We start from the raw sequence: 18,432 nt of genomic DNA, 5'->3' as shown, positions 1-18,432 counted from the left end.
GAATACCTGTACTTATTCACTCCAAGAATGAGGGCCAATTGTGTCTTTCATAATTCAGTATATGTATATATTTATAAACTGAATATATATATATATATATATATATATATATTGTACTATAATCAAGACTATATTGCTGCTCATTCACCGACTCCATTCATTATATTGAATAGGGCAAGCAATCATATAGAAATGCATGCAGAAGTGTGCAGTAGCAATGCGCTGCACTACAATGTATACAGTGAAAACATCAGACATATCAAACACAACAGGATTGATTTACTAAAGTAGTTTAATTTGTTCACTTTGCAAAATAAAACTCAAGAGATAGTTTACTCAGCATTGTTAATGTGGTGAAAATGTTAAATTACATTCAAGGTAATATTAATAAAAAATGATTTTGCTTGCACATGGTTAGATAGCTAAAGTCAGTAGAGCTTCCCCTCTTTTACTAAGGTTTGTGAATAATATTTTCCTAGCTAAGGAGAAATATAGGTCTTTACATATAATAACATTTAAAAGAAAACAAGTATTAATGGTTGGTGAATACATTTTATTTCTTTAATGCTTTTGATGCAGTTAGACCAAACAATATAGCATTTAATAAATTTGATCATCCTTGCACCCACATGTTAATGGGCAGCCATCTTTAACTTGTTGGATATTACACATTGATTTGTAGTCTTTGCAGTTTGAGGCCTCCAATTTACAGGCACAAGGATTAGCTGCAGGGTAAAATAACAATAAAAAAGAGAGTTAGTATTTCCGCAGTTTTCCCGCAGTACATCTTAAAAACAAAAAAAAAATTGCAAATAAACTTTAATATGTAAATGTCATTTTAAAAAAAAATAATAATCCTGCCATAAAAGCCCTTGTTGCAGACATGCCTGTCCATGTCTCCTAATAGTTTTTCTCTTTGGTCACTCTATTACTTCCCTGTAGATTATTAGTAGAGATTACAAATGGCTGTTTCAGCACACACTCCCAGTTTGCCGTAACACCCAAGTTCTCCATTGATAGTCTATCTTCTCCAGTCTTGGAGAGCTTTAATTAATCGGGCCCATTTTGCAAGCATATATATAAAGTGGCTGCAATTTACTAAATTATTATAACCTGTTCACTTTCCAAGGTACAGTGAAGATTCCACTTATCATAGTAAAAGTGATGATATTTCACTGTGCAAAAAATATCTATGTAAGAAAATCTAAACCAAAAAATTTTTTTTTCTTGCACGATTGGATGGATAGATTATGAAGATAAAGAAGATAATTTACTTTTCTCTTTGAACCGCCTGTGTTATTTTTGTAGCTTGCTGAATGTCATTCAGTTGAGGTTCATAAATCAAATCAAAAACATTTGTGATATATCCTCATCCTCATGCATTTAATGCAGTACTAAACACCAAAATTAAAAACACAAACAAATTGTATTTTTTATTGAAGAACAACTAAAAAGACATTGTTATCTTGTTCATTTAGGTCAAAGGATCAGTGTCTGTGCAGTGGGGTGCCCCAGCTACTGTTACTAATCTTTGCAGATACCGATACTTTTTTCCCCTGCACTCTAAAATTGCTTTATTTGTGAAATGCATTCCAAGCATTTATTCTTTTCTCAACCTTTATACCCCTGAAGAACTCTAAAAATAATTTGCAGGTGCGAGGGAACCCCAGCTAAAATCATCAAAAGAAAGAAAATGGTATTTTGGAATTGTTATCACTTACTAAACCTGCAACAATCGTGGCCAGAATGCCACATTAAAAAAGAGTTTAGAAGGTCCTAGTTTTCATGCAGCTGGCTTTGCCAAGTGATTTTAGCCCTGTAAATATGAAGGTACCATCTTTTGGGAGTTCAGCAACAGTTCAGGGAACATCTTGAAATTTTTAAAGGAACTCCAGGGTTCCTCAGAAATCTGGTTGGGGTTTATCCAAGAACTATTACTCTCCTTTACTTGCAGGAATAGACTAACTCAGTAGGGTTTTTTATTACTTGTAAAAGAAATACTTACTGCATAAACCATTCTCACATTTTCCAGGGCACTTTGCACAAGTATTTCCAGCTTCATATGGATTATAAATGGAGCCTTCAATATTACCTCTGAAATAGTTCAAGCAAGTAAGTACACTCATGTTAAACAGCATACAAAATGCAATGGAATATAAATAATAAAACTGTTCTTCAGACAGAACTGCCTTGCATATTTGAGATAGTTTTAAACACACAACAGTATTGCAACAGTACTGGCTCCTGCACACCATGCACCCGCAAAAGGTTTCAAAGGGATACAGGGATCAAGTAAAAAGTGCCTGCTTATCCGGAAATGTCGCTGTAGGGGGGAATTTTGCATCATTAACATTGGGCGCAGGGCTCCAGAAACAGATGACACTGGATGCCCATTATTAGGATACACAACTGATGGCACCTAAATGCAGCACAGCACTTATTTTTGGGTTAAAAAACACTTTGAACACTGCTTGGGGTCATTTAAACAAAACACAGTGGTAATACAGTATGCATTAAAGATTACACCACGGTTTACATTTAAATATTTTTCAGTTTATTCTGGACTCACTCAACATATTACTTGCTAACGACATGAAGGACATTTTACATGTTCAGGATCTGCTTGAATATGCTGGTAAGGCCCCACTCTCTGGCTCAAATCTGGCCTCAAATATTTTCCTCCTCATCCCAAAATTTCTTTCTTTGAAGCCAGTTTGAGCCTGTAGAGGACAGCATCAAAGTATTAAATTAAGTATTAGCCTTCAAATCTTTTTTTTTTTGGAAAAAGGGGTGGGGTTAGGGCAATGGATTGAAGTGAATGTGGAGAAAGTGGTATGAGGTTGATGGTTATATACTGCTGTGAGTTTATGAAGTTTATAAAGTGGTAACAATGTAAGATTGATTACTTAAGGACACATTAAGCTCTTCCATTAACATGATTTAATTCATTTTTCCAAATCATAGAGTGTTATGTTATACTAATAAATTTACATTGTTACATTGTCAGTACTTACACTGGACATTGGTGAACGACGTAAAAATATATCATCTTATCTGGGCAATAAACAACATCACCTCCCGTAAGATAAGACTTGAATCCCACAGTCTGAAATTAGGAAGAAAAAATATTTTTTTAATATTATAATACAATAAAATGCATTTTGTAACTATTTATGATTAACAGCAAAGGTATGAGGCTTTGTTCTTTGTCACCACCAACACTGCACTAATATTAGTCTCCATATATAGGTAACATGTATTGCAGATCTTAACATTTCAACATGTACCATTGTGCTAAAAACGTAAATGCTGTTACATACAACTGCTGTTACATCTTTAAATGTGTTAGTAATAAACATTAAGTCTTCAGTCTTCATTAAGTCTTCAGTGTCTTTATGCATTGTTAAAAGATTTAATCATACACTTATGGATATAGGTTACCTGTGTATAATGTCTAACTTCTGCGCCTTCTGTTTTTGGTCCAACACCGAAGGTCATATTAAATTTCTCATCGCAAAATGCCTTAATAACAGCTTTCCAACTCATAGGATATGAGGACATTAATAAATTCTCCCCACATGGACAGCCAGCTGCATACATTGTACAAAGACATGGTTATTATTAGTAAACACTTTGAAGAACATTAATTCCCCAACCTAGAAAGTACCTGAATTTAAAAAGTGAGAGTATTGAATGCTATGTTAGAGGGAACATCCAGAAATGGCAATTGTGTCTAAGCACTACCCAGAAAAATTTACCTTTTCAGTGTGCCTAGGCACTCCTGTTCCTAAAGCCTTATAGTTGTATACCTGCAGTGTAAGATTGAAGACATTGATGCCTTCTGACTGCTTGTCTCAGAAGACCTGGAGGGAGATTTGGTGATGTCACTACTGTGTTGCTCACTGATATCCTTGCACACGAGGAAGGGAAACCTGGTCTACCACAATGACACAGAGACATGGTACAGCCAGGGCATGGTAAGTCTGTAATGGAAAAATATCTGCTGCAGAGAGACCATAGGTATATTGGTGACTAGTGCTTTGTCCAATTTTTGGGGACACAGCTTCCAGATTTCTCTTCTGATCTAAAACATAACTAAGCTTTGCCCCAAAAAGGCAGACAGAACAAAGGACTAGTCACCAGTAGTGCCTGTGGATTCCCAGTAGCTGATATTTTTTCCTTTATAGACTTACCATACCCTGCTCTGCATGAGCAAAGGGACAGACAGGGTCTTGGTTCCCACATGTGAGCATCCAGTGTGTCCCCATGTCTGAAAAAATATGCCTATTCTTCTAGTCTTTGGCTGTAGCTGAGAAGACTGTCTCTTTTAGACTTACAGCTACCGGTACATGCTCTGATAAGTTAGGATATCTAAAACCAAATATGTAATTCTAAGATTAGAAACACTTATAATATTAAACTGAAAGCCCTGGAGCTTGCACCTTTGGCAATGCTTGTTGTGGATGACACTAGATCTACAACAGTTATCAATGTGATATAAATCCAGTACATGTTAACAGACATTTAAGTGTACAGTGATTTTGGGTAGGACATACATTCAATTATTTCAAGGTATTGCTGTTAAAAACCCTACCAGGAGGTCCAACCTTGTTTTCTAACTTTTGGACACATTTGCTGTAATAAAACCATGAAAGTAGACAATTTTCACTGTAGCTGTTTAAAAGGTGAACATTATCTCCCATGTAAAGGCTTTGTATAAAATTTCTGCTTAAAACTAGACTTACTGGTGTGCCCAGCGTGCTTCCGCTAATAGTCACATTTTTGTTCATTTTCTATATCAAGCTACTTACATGTCAGGGTTCGTTCCACTTGTTCGCTGTGTTTCATGGAGCACGTTTTTGCATAAGTCAAAGAATTTGCTGCAGCCTCCGTATTCCAAACCTATGGAATGAATTACAATGCAGTTTATTTAGTGAAGCATGGTTGTTCCTATGTTTGTTTGCAATAAATGTTGAAGCTTATTTATAATCTATAACTGCAAAATAATTTAGTGGTTCCAGCTAAGAGCCTGTTCTCTGTAATAAATAGTGTGTATTTAAATGTGGAAGGCAGAGCAATGTTCATTAGTGTTTTGCCATGCATTGTGCTGCACTGTGTTGGTGAAGTTCATTTGGGGTGTAATGGGTAAAAACAGGTGCACCAACACATGTGCATTTCTTTGTATTGCTTTTGGATTGAAATGTATTAATATTTTTCATATAATACCATTTTTATCATACTGAAATAACATTTTTCCTAAATGTAATGCTTTGATATGGTTTTAGTGCTGGAAAATCTGTCAGGGGGTAAAGGAGATCATTACCCTACAAATAATAATTATTCTCTGCACTTTTGGGTGTATGGAAAGCATATCCCCCCATGTGTTTTTACCCATTCTTACTACCCTTCCCTGTAATTCAAAATTAGATTGTAAGCTCCTAAGAGGGACATTTTGTGACATTCTCACATTGGAACGTATTGCATAATATGTCAGGGCTATAAATATATGGTAATATTAGAATATGCCTATGGCAGGGTGTCCCATTGCTTGGCTGGAAAGGTCTTTGATAGAGTTTTTATAGTGCACAGGCCAAGAAGCTTTGCTTATTAACCACCTGGGCCTGGTTCAGGGTAAGAAAACTTGCTGAAAGCATTTACCCTAAACCAGGTTTGGGGTAGCTAAAAAAAGAAACTAGCGTTACAGTGCAATCAGATTGTCATACAACATTGTATGACAATCAGATTACAACTGAATAAAAACACTTACCTTGTCCCCGCAGCTTCTCTGGAGACATCCGTCCTCTTCTGTCTTCTGCCGGCGTGTGCAGAGATGATCTCCGGGACGTCGATACATGCATCGGTGCGGGCGGGAGGCGGGGCAGGAAATTCAAATAATTTTGTATTGGATTCAATACAAAAAAGCTGTATTGAGTTCAATACAAATAAATCTTTATATAATATATATAAAATTTTATTATATATATATTATATAAGCTACTGTAAAGTTACATTACATTATACACTACTTTTTTTTAAGATTTTTTTTTAATGTTTTGTAATTTTTTTTAAGTTTATTAATAAATGTAATAAATTTTGGACATATTTCAGTGAGTTATGCCTAAGAATTATAGCCTACAATCTAAAATAAATTTCCAAAAAATGTAACACTTTTTGAATGGAAGTACAGAAAGAATTAGAACACTCTGCGTTTGTGTACACGTCCCTCAGCGATTCCTGATGATGTCAGTGCATACGCTCGTTGATGGGGGTCGTAGCAGGAAATTCAAATATTTTGTATTGGATTCAATAAAAAGTCCTGTATCCAATCCAATACAAAATAATACAAAATATATTTATGTTTGTCTATAGGTATGTGACGTTGGACTTTAAAATTTACTACACTAGGGAGGTGTTTTAGAAAAATATAGTACTATACAGTATACTGAATTATTGCATTTTCAGTATTATTTATTTATTTATGAATTCTTCTTTAAGCTGTTTTTTGTGTTTTTTATTTAATTTTATTAGTAAAGTGAATTTTTATTTTTTACATGATTGTGTGTTTTAAAGTTTATTATATTCAGGATATCTTCTAGACCCTTGTTTGGACATATTTCTGTAAGTTACATGTCTACAATTTAAAAAAACAAAAAATGAAAAACAGTGTACCGCTTTTGGTACAAAAATCCAGACATAAGTAAAAAGTCCAGGTGGTTAGGGGCTCTGGAAAACTGTGTGGTAGTCTGCCAGACAGTTGCTTTTAGGAAAAGCTGGTTTTAAGGGTCCTGGAGGTGGCCAAGGAAAAGTTGGGAGGGATTCTTGGCCTCCCGGTCCATGTACGGGTCTTAACCCCCACTTAGAGAGCACAGTTGCCCTACTTAGAGTTTGAGCAGCAGACTTTTAAGAGCTCAGTGGTTCCTGAAAACTTTAAGGCAAAGGAGCTTAGGTGGAAAATACATTAGGGTAAGCATAGGGTTTTTGGCTTATGCAAAAGTACATTTAGGTGTATTGTATTATTGGCCAGAGAGGGATCTACCAAAGAGGTGGTTAGTGACCCAGCCAGGCTAAGATTTACTTTTTTTTTGTTTTTTTCAGTTTACATACACTAAAGCATCCAGTCAGGTGCCTCATTTTGAACTGCTGCAAGCCTGTTGCTATGAGCAATCCCACATAGCAAGCTCACAATATACTGATTTTCTCACCGCTTTCAGCATGTTGGTTGCAGTTGGGTTCACAGTCCTTCTGCACTCATTGACTCCATCCAGAAGGTCTTGTTGGTTGGCTGGTAGTCGAGTTGACAGTGAAGCTGCTGGATCAGTAGCCTGCAAGATTTATCATAAACATTTTTGTTTTAGTGGAAATATAAGCCAGGGGATTAATATTCAATTAAAAAAGTAACTCCTATTCTGCTGTTGATTATATTGTTGACATTCATTAGTGGCTAATAAAGATTCTAAAGAGATAAAGCTAGCATTGAGAACCCTGTCACCAGTTTACCATCCTCTCTGCCTGATGGCTTGACCAGAAGTTTTAGAGCTTAGAGTAGTAGATCCACATTGGTGGCTGTTATGTATTTGGTAAATTGTGTTGTTGCATTTACTGCAAATTTTAACAAAGGCTTTGTCTTAACAGATAATAGGGGAATATATATCATGCTTTTTAATATGTCTGAAAAAGGATGAATTGTTAACAATCTTTTTAATATCTCCAAAAAAACATCAGTTTTGTACAATGTTAGATTAATGCAGAAAGTTTGCAGTTCACGTAATACACTTTATGGGGATGACTTGGGTCATTAAAAGTACAAGCTTTCAGGTTTGCTAAGATTACTTACTCAGAATATTAGTAAACATATGTAATTTTACTTCACTCCTTATAAATACCATTTTGCACTTACTGTCTTCTACAATTGATTAACATAACCCAGTCCAAACAACAAAGAACAAGATGTTGTGAGTCGAAAAAAAATTGAAAGATATGCTTTATGTGATAAAATCTAGTAGTAGCACAAATGGAGGTTCATCCCTTTCAGCTTGTAGCTCAGTTGCCACTAGATTCATCCGATGACATGTAAAACATATGTTATGGCTTTACCCATGCTTACTGAGCCAAGTATGCATGAAGTGCATCTTGCCACTGACCATATGCTATAGCAACAGAGATACAGTTTTGGTCATACAGTCCTTCAGAGAGGGGACGTGTTTGTAAAATACAATACATACAAGTGACCATGCAAGAAATAGTTCAAGACAGCCTTACAACTTTTCAAAACATTCCCAAGGGAAAAAACATCCAAAGATGTTACAATCTTCGTAACATTGTTACAAATGCAAAGTATATGAGGAAACTGATAGTGTTGTTACTGGGTGTTTATTTGAAGCGTTTTGTAGAACTAATGTAATTCTTCAGGAATATTCATAAAGGGATAAATTCACTTATATGACAAGAAAATTGGTCACTTATTTATCTCTGGATGAAGTGGCTGAGAAGGTAATGAGTAGGTGTAACAGATTTCAAAAAATAGTGAAAAAGATAAGTCTTATCTGTGACAAGCAAGGAATATTATTCTAGAGAGGCTGTGAGAGGTAGGAAGAAGTTGTTACAATACACATCCTGCATTGAACGCAAGACCTCCAGGGAAATTTGGCATTTTTAATCTGGGAAATTTTTAAATATTGATGCCTAAAAAATCCTGTTTACTTGGATGTGGTGTCCTTTTGATACCTACTTACCTATGTACTTTTCTTTTTAGCTGCTACTTGATCACTAGGGATATACCTACCACGTCTAGCAAAGTGAATATGTGTTAAACCACTTTCATATTACCCCCATCCCCAACCCTCCCCCCACCAAATGTCACACTGAGTGACTGATTGCTGGCTGTGTTATACAGGAATATAACGCAACATGGTCCGTTGAGTGGTGGATTGGTTTCAGAGGTAAAGAAGGTACTTAAAGTTTGTTTTTGTAAACTAACCCTTTTATTTTGGCTACAGACAGAAACAGTTTACTTTTAAAATTGTATATTTCAGAACTTTTAATGCATGTACTGTTGTTTTAAAACCAATTTGCAGAACATAGACTATGACAACTTTCCTGAATGTATTTCCTGAAAATGACAATAAGACTTACCTAAACCAATGTATTATTTGTTTTCAATTCATTTATTGCCTTACGTAAGGAAGGAAACGGTTCTGTTTAATGTCCTTAAAATTAATTACTGAAATTTGTGGGCATATGCCATCAGCAATGTATAACAACCTTTTTGTGCTGATATTAAACACCCTTGCCAACAATTATTCTTCTAATTTACTTTTAGGAAGGAAATGTCCTTTAAAGTGGACCTGAACAATGAAGGTTGTGTTTGAAAACTTAGACAAAGGACAAAGATTTAGGCCACCAGTAAAGATTTTGTTTTACATACAGCTGATCGGTTCCAAGTTGCTGACCTTCCATGCCTTTACCTGTACGGTGTCTCTGCTCTGCTATGATTGTGTTCCAACTTCCCCTCCGCATTTATTCCCGCACCCATTGCTGAACAGAATTGTTCCCTTCATAAATTTTAAGGCATGTTTTCCAACATACAATAACATGTTTTTTCTTTCTATTGACCTATGCCACTGTTTTTTGTCAATGAACCTGTCAGTTTAACTTCTACAGGGCATTTTTTCTTGGACGAGGTGTTATTATCAACTGCATGTGTTCAATGCACTTTGTACTGTCCTTACACTTGTAAATTCCAAGGTGATACCCTTTCTTCAGTACTGTCCTACAAGTGTAAAAGGTGCATGGTGGATCCCTATCCTTGCTAAATGGTCATTGTGTCCCAAGAGCTCCTTTACACAGACTCTCCACATTAGCAAACCTTGTTCTTGCATCCCATTGATGAGCCCTCTAGCATCTGTAAAGCTGGTGGGGATGCCATACTAATGCCTAACCTTAAGCCTTTGACCACTTTTGTGGTGTCTAACTTTAATTCCTTTTTTTACTGGAGCCTAATCTTAACCTCTTCATCTCGGTCTATAACCTTAAGTTCTTTTTATCTGCCAATCAACCTTATTCTTCCCCCCAGCCAAGTGCCTTACCTAACCTGAAGCTAATCTATCCAGAACTTAATTTCTAACCTTAACCCTCCAGGTTTAGTAAGCAATAGTATTCAGAAACTATGGGTAGCTCGGTACCCACAGCTCCAGGTTACTGTCTTCAGCAGTGAGAATGAAGCCTGCTCCCTGGGCTCATCCTTACTTTCATTACCTACAGCTCACTGCTAACTTAAACAGCAGTCTGTTAGGAGTTCTGATTCGGTTCAGACAAGAGCCAGTCCCAGTGATGGCTGACATCCAACAAATGTTCCATTGCTTCATTGTCAAAGAGGACAATAGGAACTATCTCCGATTTTTATGGCACAAGGACAATAACCGTTCCAAGGATGTTATAGACTACCAGATGAAGGTGCATGTCTTTGGCAACAGCCCCTCTCCTGCTGTGACAGGACAGAGCATCTACAATCCTCTTGGGTTCATAGCCCCTGTCACCATTCAAGGTAAGATACTGCTTAGACAGCTTGCCATTGAAAACATAGACTGGGACACTCCTAGTAAGAAAGAGCAGATTTGGGAGACATGGAAGAGGTCTCTGATGGCTCTTGAACAACTTCAGGTCTCAAGTTGCTATGTACCTATTTCCCTTTCAGCTGCCATCAGGAAAGAGATCCACGTCTTCTCTGATGCATCGGTAGAAGCTATAGCTGCAATAGCCTATCTGAGAATCCTGGACACCAACAACAAACCATGCTGTGGGGTACATCCTAGGTAAGACAAAGTTAACTCCCAAACCTGCTCACACTGTGCCAAGACTTGAGCTTTGTGCAGCAGTACTTGCTGTTGAGAGCGCCGAAACTATTAAAGATGAAATGGACATTACGATTGATTCCTTCACAATTTACACAGATAGCAAGGTTGTGCTTGGCTACATATACAACCAAACAAAACAGTTTTATGTATATGTCAGCAACAGACTTGACCGCATCAGAAGTTTCCCTACTCCTGAGCAATGGCACTACATCTCTACCGACCTTAATCCTGCTGATTGTGGAACAAGACCGACGCTTGCAAGAGCTCTTTATGAAATGTGGCTTACTCCTCTAAGTTTCCTATATACGGATCCCAGTGTAGTATCTCCTAACTCCACAAACAAACTGGTGGATCCTTAATCTGACAAAGAAGTCAGACCCACAAACACCACATTTTATACCTCTGTAAATCCAAAACTAATGTTGAAGTCACATCGCTTTGAGCGCTTTTCAAGTTGGACATCAATTGTACGAACTGTTGCTCGTTTGATCCACATTGTTCAGTGCTTTACCAAAAACATTCATCGGAGTGTCATGGCTGGCATATCTTCAAAGAACACCCTATAGTCTCAGAAATTAAACATGCTGAGAAGGTTATCATAAGGTGTGTACAACAAGAGGTATACAGTCAGGAGATCATCAGTCTCATGAAAAGTGCCAATGTGTCCAAGTGCAGCACACTCTGTGAACTAAACCCAGTGATTGATCATAAAACCTGTTGAGATTGGGTGGCTGTATAGCAAAATCCGATTTATCTGATGAGGAACAGCATCCTGTCATTATACCAGGCCGACATTATATTGGTACACCAAGGTCGACAAATTACAGAAGGAGCCATCAGATCAGCTGGTTTGTGTATCATAGAGATGAAAAGACGTGTCGCTTCTGCACTCCATAAGTGTGTCAAGTGTCATATGTTAAGAAAAAAATACCATCAACAGCAAATGGCAAATCTCCCAGAGGACTGACTCAGCACCGACCCACCATTTACTTACATAGGAGTGGATGTCTTTGGCCCATGGACAGTCATCACACCGAGGACACGTGGTGGAGCCGCAAACAGCAAATGGTGGGCTGTCCTGTTCACTTGTTTCAGTGTGCGAGACAGGTTTTCAAGTTTTATTAATGCTCTTTGGAGATTCTTCTCCAAACGCGGACCTGTCAAACAAATTAGGTACTAACTTTGTCAGAGCTTGCAAGGAACTACTGGTAAATGACTTCTTGTCCAGCAATGGATGCACTTGGGTGTTTAATCCTCCACATTCTTCTCATATGGGTGGATCATGGGAGCTCATGATTGGAATCTAATGCAGAATTCTTGATTGAATGTTACTGGAACATAAGTCGTTACAGATCACCCATGAGACTCCAATGCCTTTTCTTTCAGAAGTATCTGCTATAGTTAATGCAAGGCCTTTGGTCCCAGTATCCTCAGATCCTGATTCTCCAACAATCCTTACCCCAGCTACACTTCTTACCCAGAAGGTTGGAACTCCTGCAATTCCTCCAGGAAACTTTGACTGTAAAGATATCTACAGGCGCCAATGAAAACAGGTTCAATGCCTTTCCAATGTTTTCTGGCAGCGCTGGAAAAAGGAATTCCTATATATCCTCCAAAGCCATCTCAAGTGGCAGACATCAAAACCTAACCTACAGGTAGGAAACCTTGTTCTTTGAAAGGAAAAGGAAGCTCATCGCAATGAGTGGCCGATGGGACTGGTCACCAAGGTTATGCCCAGTGATGATGGAAAGACTCGTAAAGTGGAGGTTAAGGTGACCAAGGGAGGTTCAACATGCCTTTTCTTTCGCCCCATAACTGAATTAGTGCTTCTTCTCCCAGTGATGAAGGTCACTTGAAAAAGACTTGCCACAAGTTGACTTAATACATAAGTTGTTGTCTTATGACGCAATATCTTTCTTGTTGTTTTTCAGATTGAAGGACTCATCGCTGAACACGTTTGGGACTTTATTTCATTTAATTGTTGATTTATTATGAAATCTAAAGATTTCAGACGGGAATGTCATGTTCCATGACTTTAGAAATCAGTCTTTTTGCTTGGTTATATGTGTTGCCTGCACTGATGTAATTGTTAGCTGTGTTCATAACAGATTATTCTTCTGCTCCCCTTGTGGTCAACCTCTGAACTGCTAGCTCTGCCCTTCCTGGTAGTAGCCATTTTTCATGTTGTATTTAACATGTGCTGTTTAGCCTGGTAAACCATAACTTTTTATACCTGCTGTAATGATTGCATTTTACAATATTTCCTGTCTGGAGAAAAAAAAACCTCTATTGGAATCTTTCTATATGTGTCTGCAGCCGAGTTGAAGCTATCTGAGGACGTTAACTGTGTGTGAGTACAGTCAACACGGATGTCTATATAAGATAATGTTTGAGTCTATCTCACAGCCCTATGACAGAGTCCGAATAATGAATGACCTGGTGGGGGTGACTATTTTGCCTTCCTATAAGAGGGGATTGTAGAGGGGTGCTTCTCGGCCATCCTCCTCTTTCTTTAGAGCAGAACAATGCTATGTGTACAGGAGTTTTATAATTCAGTCAGTAACGCAAATTATGCAAGTATTGCCCATTGTTGACGTCAAGAAACACATTCAGGGAAATGTCAAACAGCCATTAGTGGAGTTCACTAGAAAAGAAAAACCTACAAACAGGCTTCAGATATCAGTCGTAATGTGAATAAAATATGAATAAACAATAAAAACAGTTAAAGCACCTAAAATATATTTTAAAAATATAGCCACAGCTTCTATACATTTCAATATATATTGTTGCTACGTATAATTGCATTTTGTTTGTCATCATTGTTATTTGTACTTAAGAGAGATAAAACGTTTTTTTTCAACAAGATATCGATGGTGGAAAAAGCTCACAAAGATTATATTGGAGGATTATAAACTGGCCTAGTTAAAACTCTAAAATTAATTTAATTATAATATTGGGGAGGGATTTGAAATTGACATTTCATATAAACAACCCCACAATCTTGCACCCAATAGAATTTTGCAAGGATGGATGGTCAAAGAGTAGTTGATGTTAAGAGCAGTTATGAAAAAAACCTTAGAATTACCCAGGTTCTTCTAAGTATACTGTTACATCTGTTGATATTTTTGATGATTGAAAGGGCAAGTTTTTTTTTTGTTTTTATACAAATACACCACCTTAATCTGTTTAGGCCTTTGAATTAAAGTTATCATGTTTGCATCATTTGTGATTCAAATCAGTTAAAAATTTCCATGTGGTGTACATACTTTTCATATGACAGGTATGCCCCAATGACCATTGTTTTTATTGGCATCTGCAATAGCCATGTTCTGTCTAGACAGTGTCTCTTGTTTATTGCATGCCATGTGTATAAACGGAGGTTTTCCGTTACTCATCAGAAAGGAAACAATTAGGAATGATTACAAAACTGAAAGTATCAAGACAAAAAAAACATATGCAGTGCTTCTTAATACAGATTTATTTCCCCAGATTTGATCCCTTTAAAGAACATAAAGTACATAAATATCCAACTTCAATATCCTGTTGTGGACTCAGCATTGTGTGTTAGGTAATTGGTGTTAGCTTTACCCTGTTGTCACTTGCTACACTACTAAATCTCACACTTCTCATTTCCAATAATATAGGGTCCAATCGTTCTGTAATCCAAGATAAAAACTTGGAGGCCTGATTAGGCTCCTTAAGATGACACTAAAAGTGTGCACAGGGCAGCTCTGAATTTTTGACAAGATCAACAGATATTTTATTTTTGCACTGTTTAAAAATATATAACAATAAGCTTTTGATTGTAAATTTCACAGTCCAAAGGGGATCAAAAAAAGGAAGAGAGTTACATACACATTTTAAAGTAAATGTACACTTTACACTTTAAGAACAAAAATGTAATATTTTGCAACTAATTAGTCCTTAAGCTTGGTGGCTTTAGAATTCCTCTTTAATGAATATATGCTTCTTTTTCCACTGGCTTACCCTTTAATGGGACTTGGTCACTTTACTGAAAAAAAAGATTTACTCATAAGAGTGTAGCACAGAGGATATCGGAGGAAGTCATTCCTCACTGACCATAACTGCAGACACTCAAATCATTTTCATGCAAATAATTTTAATGCAGATTTTACAAAGATGGCTGTTTTAGCTATTCACAACTACATACATTTAGGTGGATATAGTTTTTAAGTTCATGGCAATGTTAGTGAGGTGGGATTTAACACTTAACATTATTATTTTAGTAAGATGAAATGCGATCCATCTTGCAAGCCACCTAATTTTTGACCTCTTAAACTAATACAGGTAGTCCCAGAGTTAGGGACTAGGGATGAGCGAGAATGCCTCTGGCTGTCAGCTCCGCTCCCTGATTGGTCTTGCAGGTCCCAAAAATTTGGTCTCACCGTTCTTGCCTACATGTTTGGTAAGCGAGAACGGCCCAATTCACCGCAAGACTAAATTTAATAAATTCGCTTGCTCATCCTTATTAAGGACATCTGACATATGGACGACTCCTAGATACAAACGGGGCTTCCCTGCTCCCTGGTGTGCAGGACAGAGGCTTGATGGGGTGGGGGGGGGTGGTTTTCATGGCTTGCAGAAGAAATCTTTTGCTAAACACAGCTGTGCATCATCCTGTAACTCTTTAAAGTTGTTTCTTTTTGAATTTTAAAGCACAGCTTGCTCTAGAAGTTTTTTTTCTACTTTTTTGCATTATTTGTGATTAACTCACAAAGGGGATTTTATACAGTAACTGACACCACACTACCTAAAAATAAGTTGAGACAAACATCTGTCCTATTTGCATTTATGAAAATAATGTACCTGTTCCGACTTACATACAAATTCAACTTAAGGACAAACATACAGTCCCTATCTCTATGTAACCCGGGGACTATCTGTACACTTATTAAAGTCAATAGGAATCCAAGCCAGGATGCCAGAAGTGTGAATTACAGAGCAGCAAACAATTAAAACATACTTCCTGGCAGTCCTTGCCCATAAACAGCACAGACCTTTAAACCCTCACATATGACCCTTTCTGATAAATAAAAAAAGGAATTCTTTGGGTTTTAAGAGGTAGCAACTGAGAAAGCATCATATGGGAATATGATCAAAAATCATATAAGCGTAAGTAGTAATGTGAGTCACTGATTAAAAAAAAAATGTTCCAGGGATACTAAGATATTATTATAGTAAGCTTAAAGCTCGCTCAAGGCTGGAGAGGATATGCATGTGAATGAGTGAAACTGGGTGATCCATGATTCAAAACATTTGCTAGCAATTATTAAATGACTTTGAAGACACCAATTCCAGGTTTGATTGATTACCCAGCTTCACTGACCTTCTTGATCACATTTTGTTGGCCTAAAGATTGAGTCAAATCAAAAATAGTTATAGAGAGTTATTTGGCCACAGTGACAGTAGACATGTTTGACACAAACTGAAGACAAAGTGAAAACTAAAACTTTTTTTTCAACAAGATATCGATGGTGGAAAAAGCTCACAAAGATTATATTGGAGGATTATAAACTGGCCTAGTTAAAACTCTAAAATTAATTTAATTATAAAATTGGGGAGGGATTTGAAATTGACATTTCATATAAACAACCCCACAATCTTGCACCCAATAGAATTTTGCAAGGATGGATGGTCAAAGAGTAAGTGATGTTAAGAGCAGTTATGAAAAAAACCTTAGAATTACCCAGGTTCTTCTAAGTATACTGTTACATCTGTTGACATTTTTGTTGGTTGAAAGGGCAAGTTTTTTTTTGTTTTTATACAAATACACCACCTTAATCTATTTAGGCCTTTGAATTAAAGTTATCATGTTTGCATCATTCCTGATTCAAATCAGTTAAAAATGTCCATGTGGTGTACTTTTCATATGACAGGTATGCCCCAATGACCAATGTTTTTATTGGCATCTGCAATAGCCATGTAATCTTGAAATCATATTCATGTTCTGTCTAGACAGTGTCTCTTGTTTATTGCATGCCATATGTATAAACTGAGGTTTTCCTTTACTCATCAGAAAGAAAACAATTAGGAATGATTACAAAACTAGTACTAGTACTACAAAAAGTATCAAGACAAAAAAACATATGCAGTGCTTTTTAATACAGATTTATTTCCCCAGATTTGATCCCTTAACATAACATAACATAACTTAACATATAGTACATAAATATCCAATTTCAATATCCCGTTGTGGACTCAGCATTATATGTTAAGTAATTGGTGTTAGCTTTACCCTGTTGTCACTTGCTACACTACTAAATCTCACACTTCTCATCTCTAATAATATAGGGTCCAATTGTTCTGTAATCCAATATAAAAACTTGGAGGCCTGATTAGGCAAATTGAGATGACACCAGAAGTGTGCACAGGGCAGCTCTGAATTTTTGACAAGATCAACAGATATTTTTTGCATTGTTCAAAAATATATAACAATAAGCTTTTGCTTGTAAATTTCACAGTCCAAATGGGATCAAAAAAAGAAGGGAGTTACATACACATTTTAAAGTGATCCACACTTAAGAACAAAAATGTATTATTTTGCAACTAATTAGTCCTTAAATTTGGTGGCTGTAGAATTCCTCTTTAAAGAATATATGCTTCTTTTTCCAGTGGCTTACCCTTTCATGGGACTTGGTCACTTTACTGCAAAAAAGATTTACTCGTAAGAGTGTAGCACAGAGGATATCGGAGGAAGTCATCCCTCACTCACCATAACTGCAGACACTCAAATCATTTTCATGCAAATAATTTTGATGCAGTTTTTATAAAGATGGCTGTTTCAGCTATTCACAACTACAGTACATTTAAGTGGATATAGTTTTTAAGTTCATGGCAATGTTAGTGAGGTGGGATTTATCACTTAACATTAATATTTTAGTAAGATCAAATCCGATCCATCTTGCAAGCCACCTAATTTTGGACCTCTTAAGCTAATACAGGTAGTCCCAGAGTTAAGGACTGGGGATGAGCGAGAATGCCTCTGGCTGTCAGCTCCGCTCCTCTGATTGGTCTTGCAGGTCCCAAAAATTCGGTCTCACGGTTCTTGCCTACATGTTTTGAATTTAATAAATTCGCTTGCTCATCCTTATTAAGGACATCTGACATATGGACAACTCCTAGATACAAACGAGCTTCCCTGCTCCCTGGTGTGCAGGACAGAGGCTTGATGGGGTGAGGGGGGCGGTTTGCATGACTTGAAATCTTTTGCTAAACACAAAAGAAATCTTTTGCTAAACACAGCTGTGCAACATCTTGTAACTCTTTAAAGTTGTTTCTTTTTGAATATTAAAGCACAGCTTGCTCCAAAAGTTTTTTTTCTACTTTTTTGCATTATTTGTGATTAACCCACAAAGGGGATTTTATACAGTAACTGACACCACACTACCTATAAATAAGTTGAGACAAACATCTGTCCTATTTGCATTTATTAAAATAATGTACCTGTTCCAACTTACATACAAATTCAACTTAAAGACAAACATACAGTCCCTATCTCTATGTAACCCAGGGACTACCTGTACACTTACTAAAGTCAATAGGAATCCAAGCTATGATG

The 18,432-nt window shown here is 36.8% G+C and overlaps 1 protein-coding gene across 1 annotated transcript in view; it reads right to left on the bottom strand.

Annotated features, from left to right (window-relative positions):
• Positions 1–280: 280 nt before the first annotated feature.
• Positions 281–18,432, bottom strand: part of LOC140329969 (cysteine-rich venom protein-like) — a 35,289-nt gene continuing 17,137 nt past the window's right edge. Inside the window, exons 3-8 of the mRNA XM_072410356.1 lie at positions 7,203–7,322; positions 4,812–4,902; positions 3,442–3,590; positions 3,015–3,106; positions 2,006–2,094; positions 281–725 (exon numbers count right to left, since the gene is read on the bottom strand). Of these exons, the coding sequence (XP_072266457.1) occupies positions 601–725; positions 2,006–2,094; positions 3,015–3,106; positions 3,442–3,590; positions 4,812–4,902; positions 7,203–7,322 (666 nt within the window). The 3' untranslated portion in view covers positions 281–600. The remainder of the gene's footprint in view (positions 726–2,005; positions 2,095–3,014; positions 3,107–3,441; positions 3,591–4,811; positions 4,903–7,202; positions 7,323–18,432) is intronic.

This window comes from Pyxicephalus adspersus, chromosome 4 (assembly GCF_032062135.1).
Source record: "Pyxicephalus adspersus chromosome 4, UCB_Pads_2.0, whole genome shotgun sequence".
In the NCBI taxonomy this organism is placed as follows: Eukaryota; Metazoa; Chordata; class Amphibia; order Anura; family Pyxicephalidae; genus Pyxicephalus; species Pyxicephalus adspersus.
This window is presented reverse-complemented; position numbering and strand designations above follow the sequence as displayed.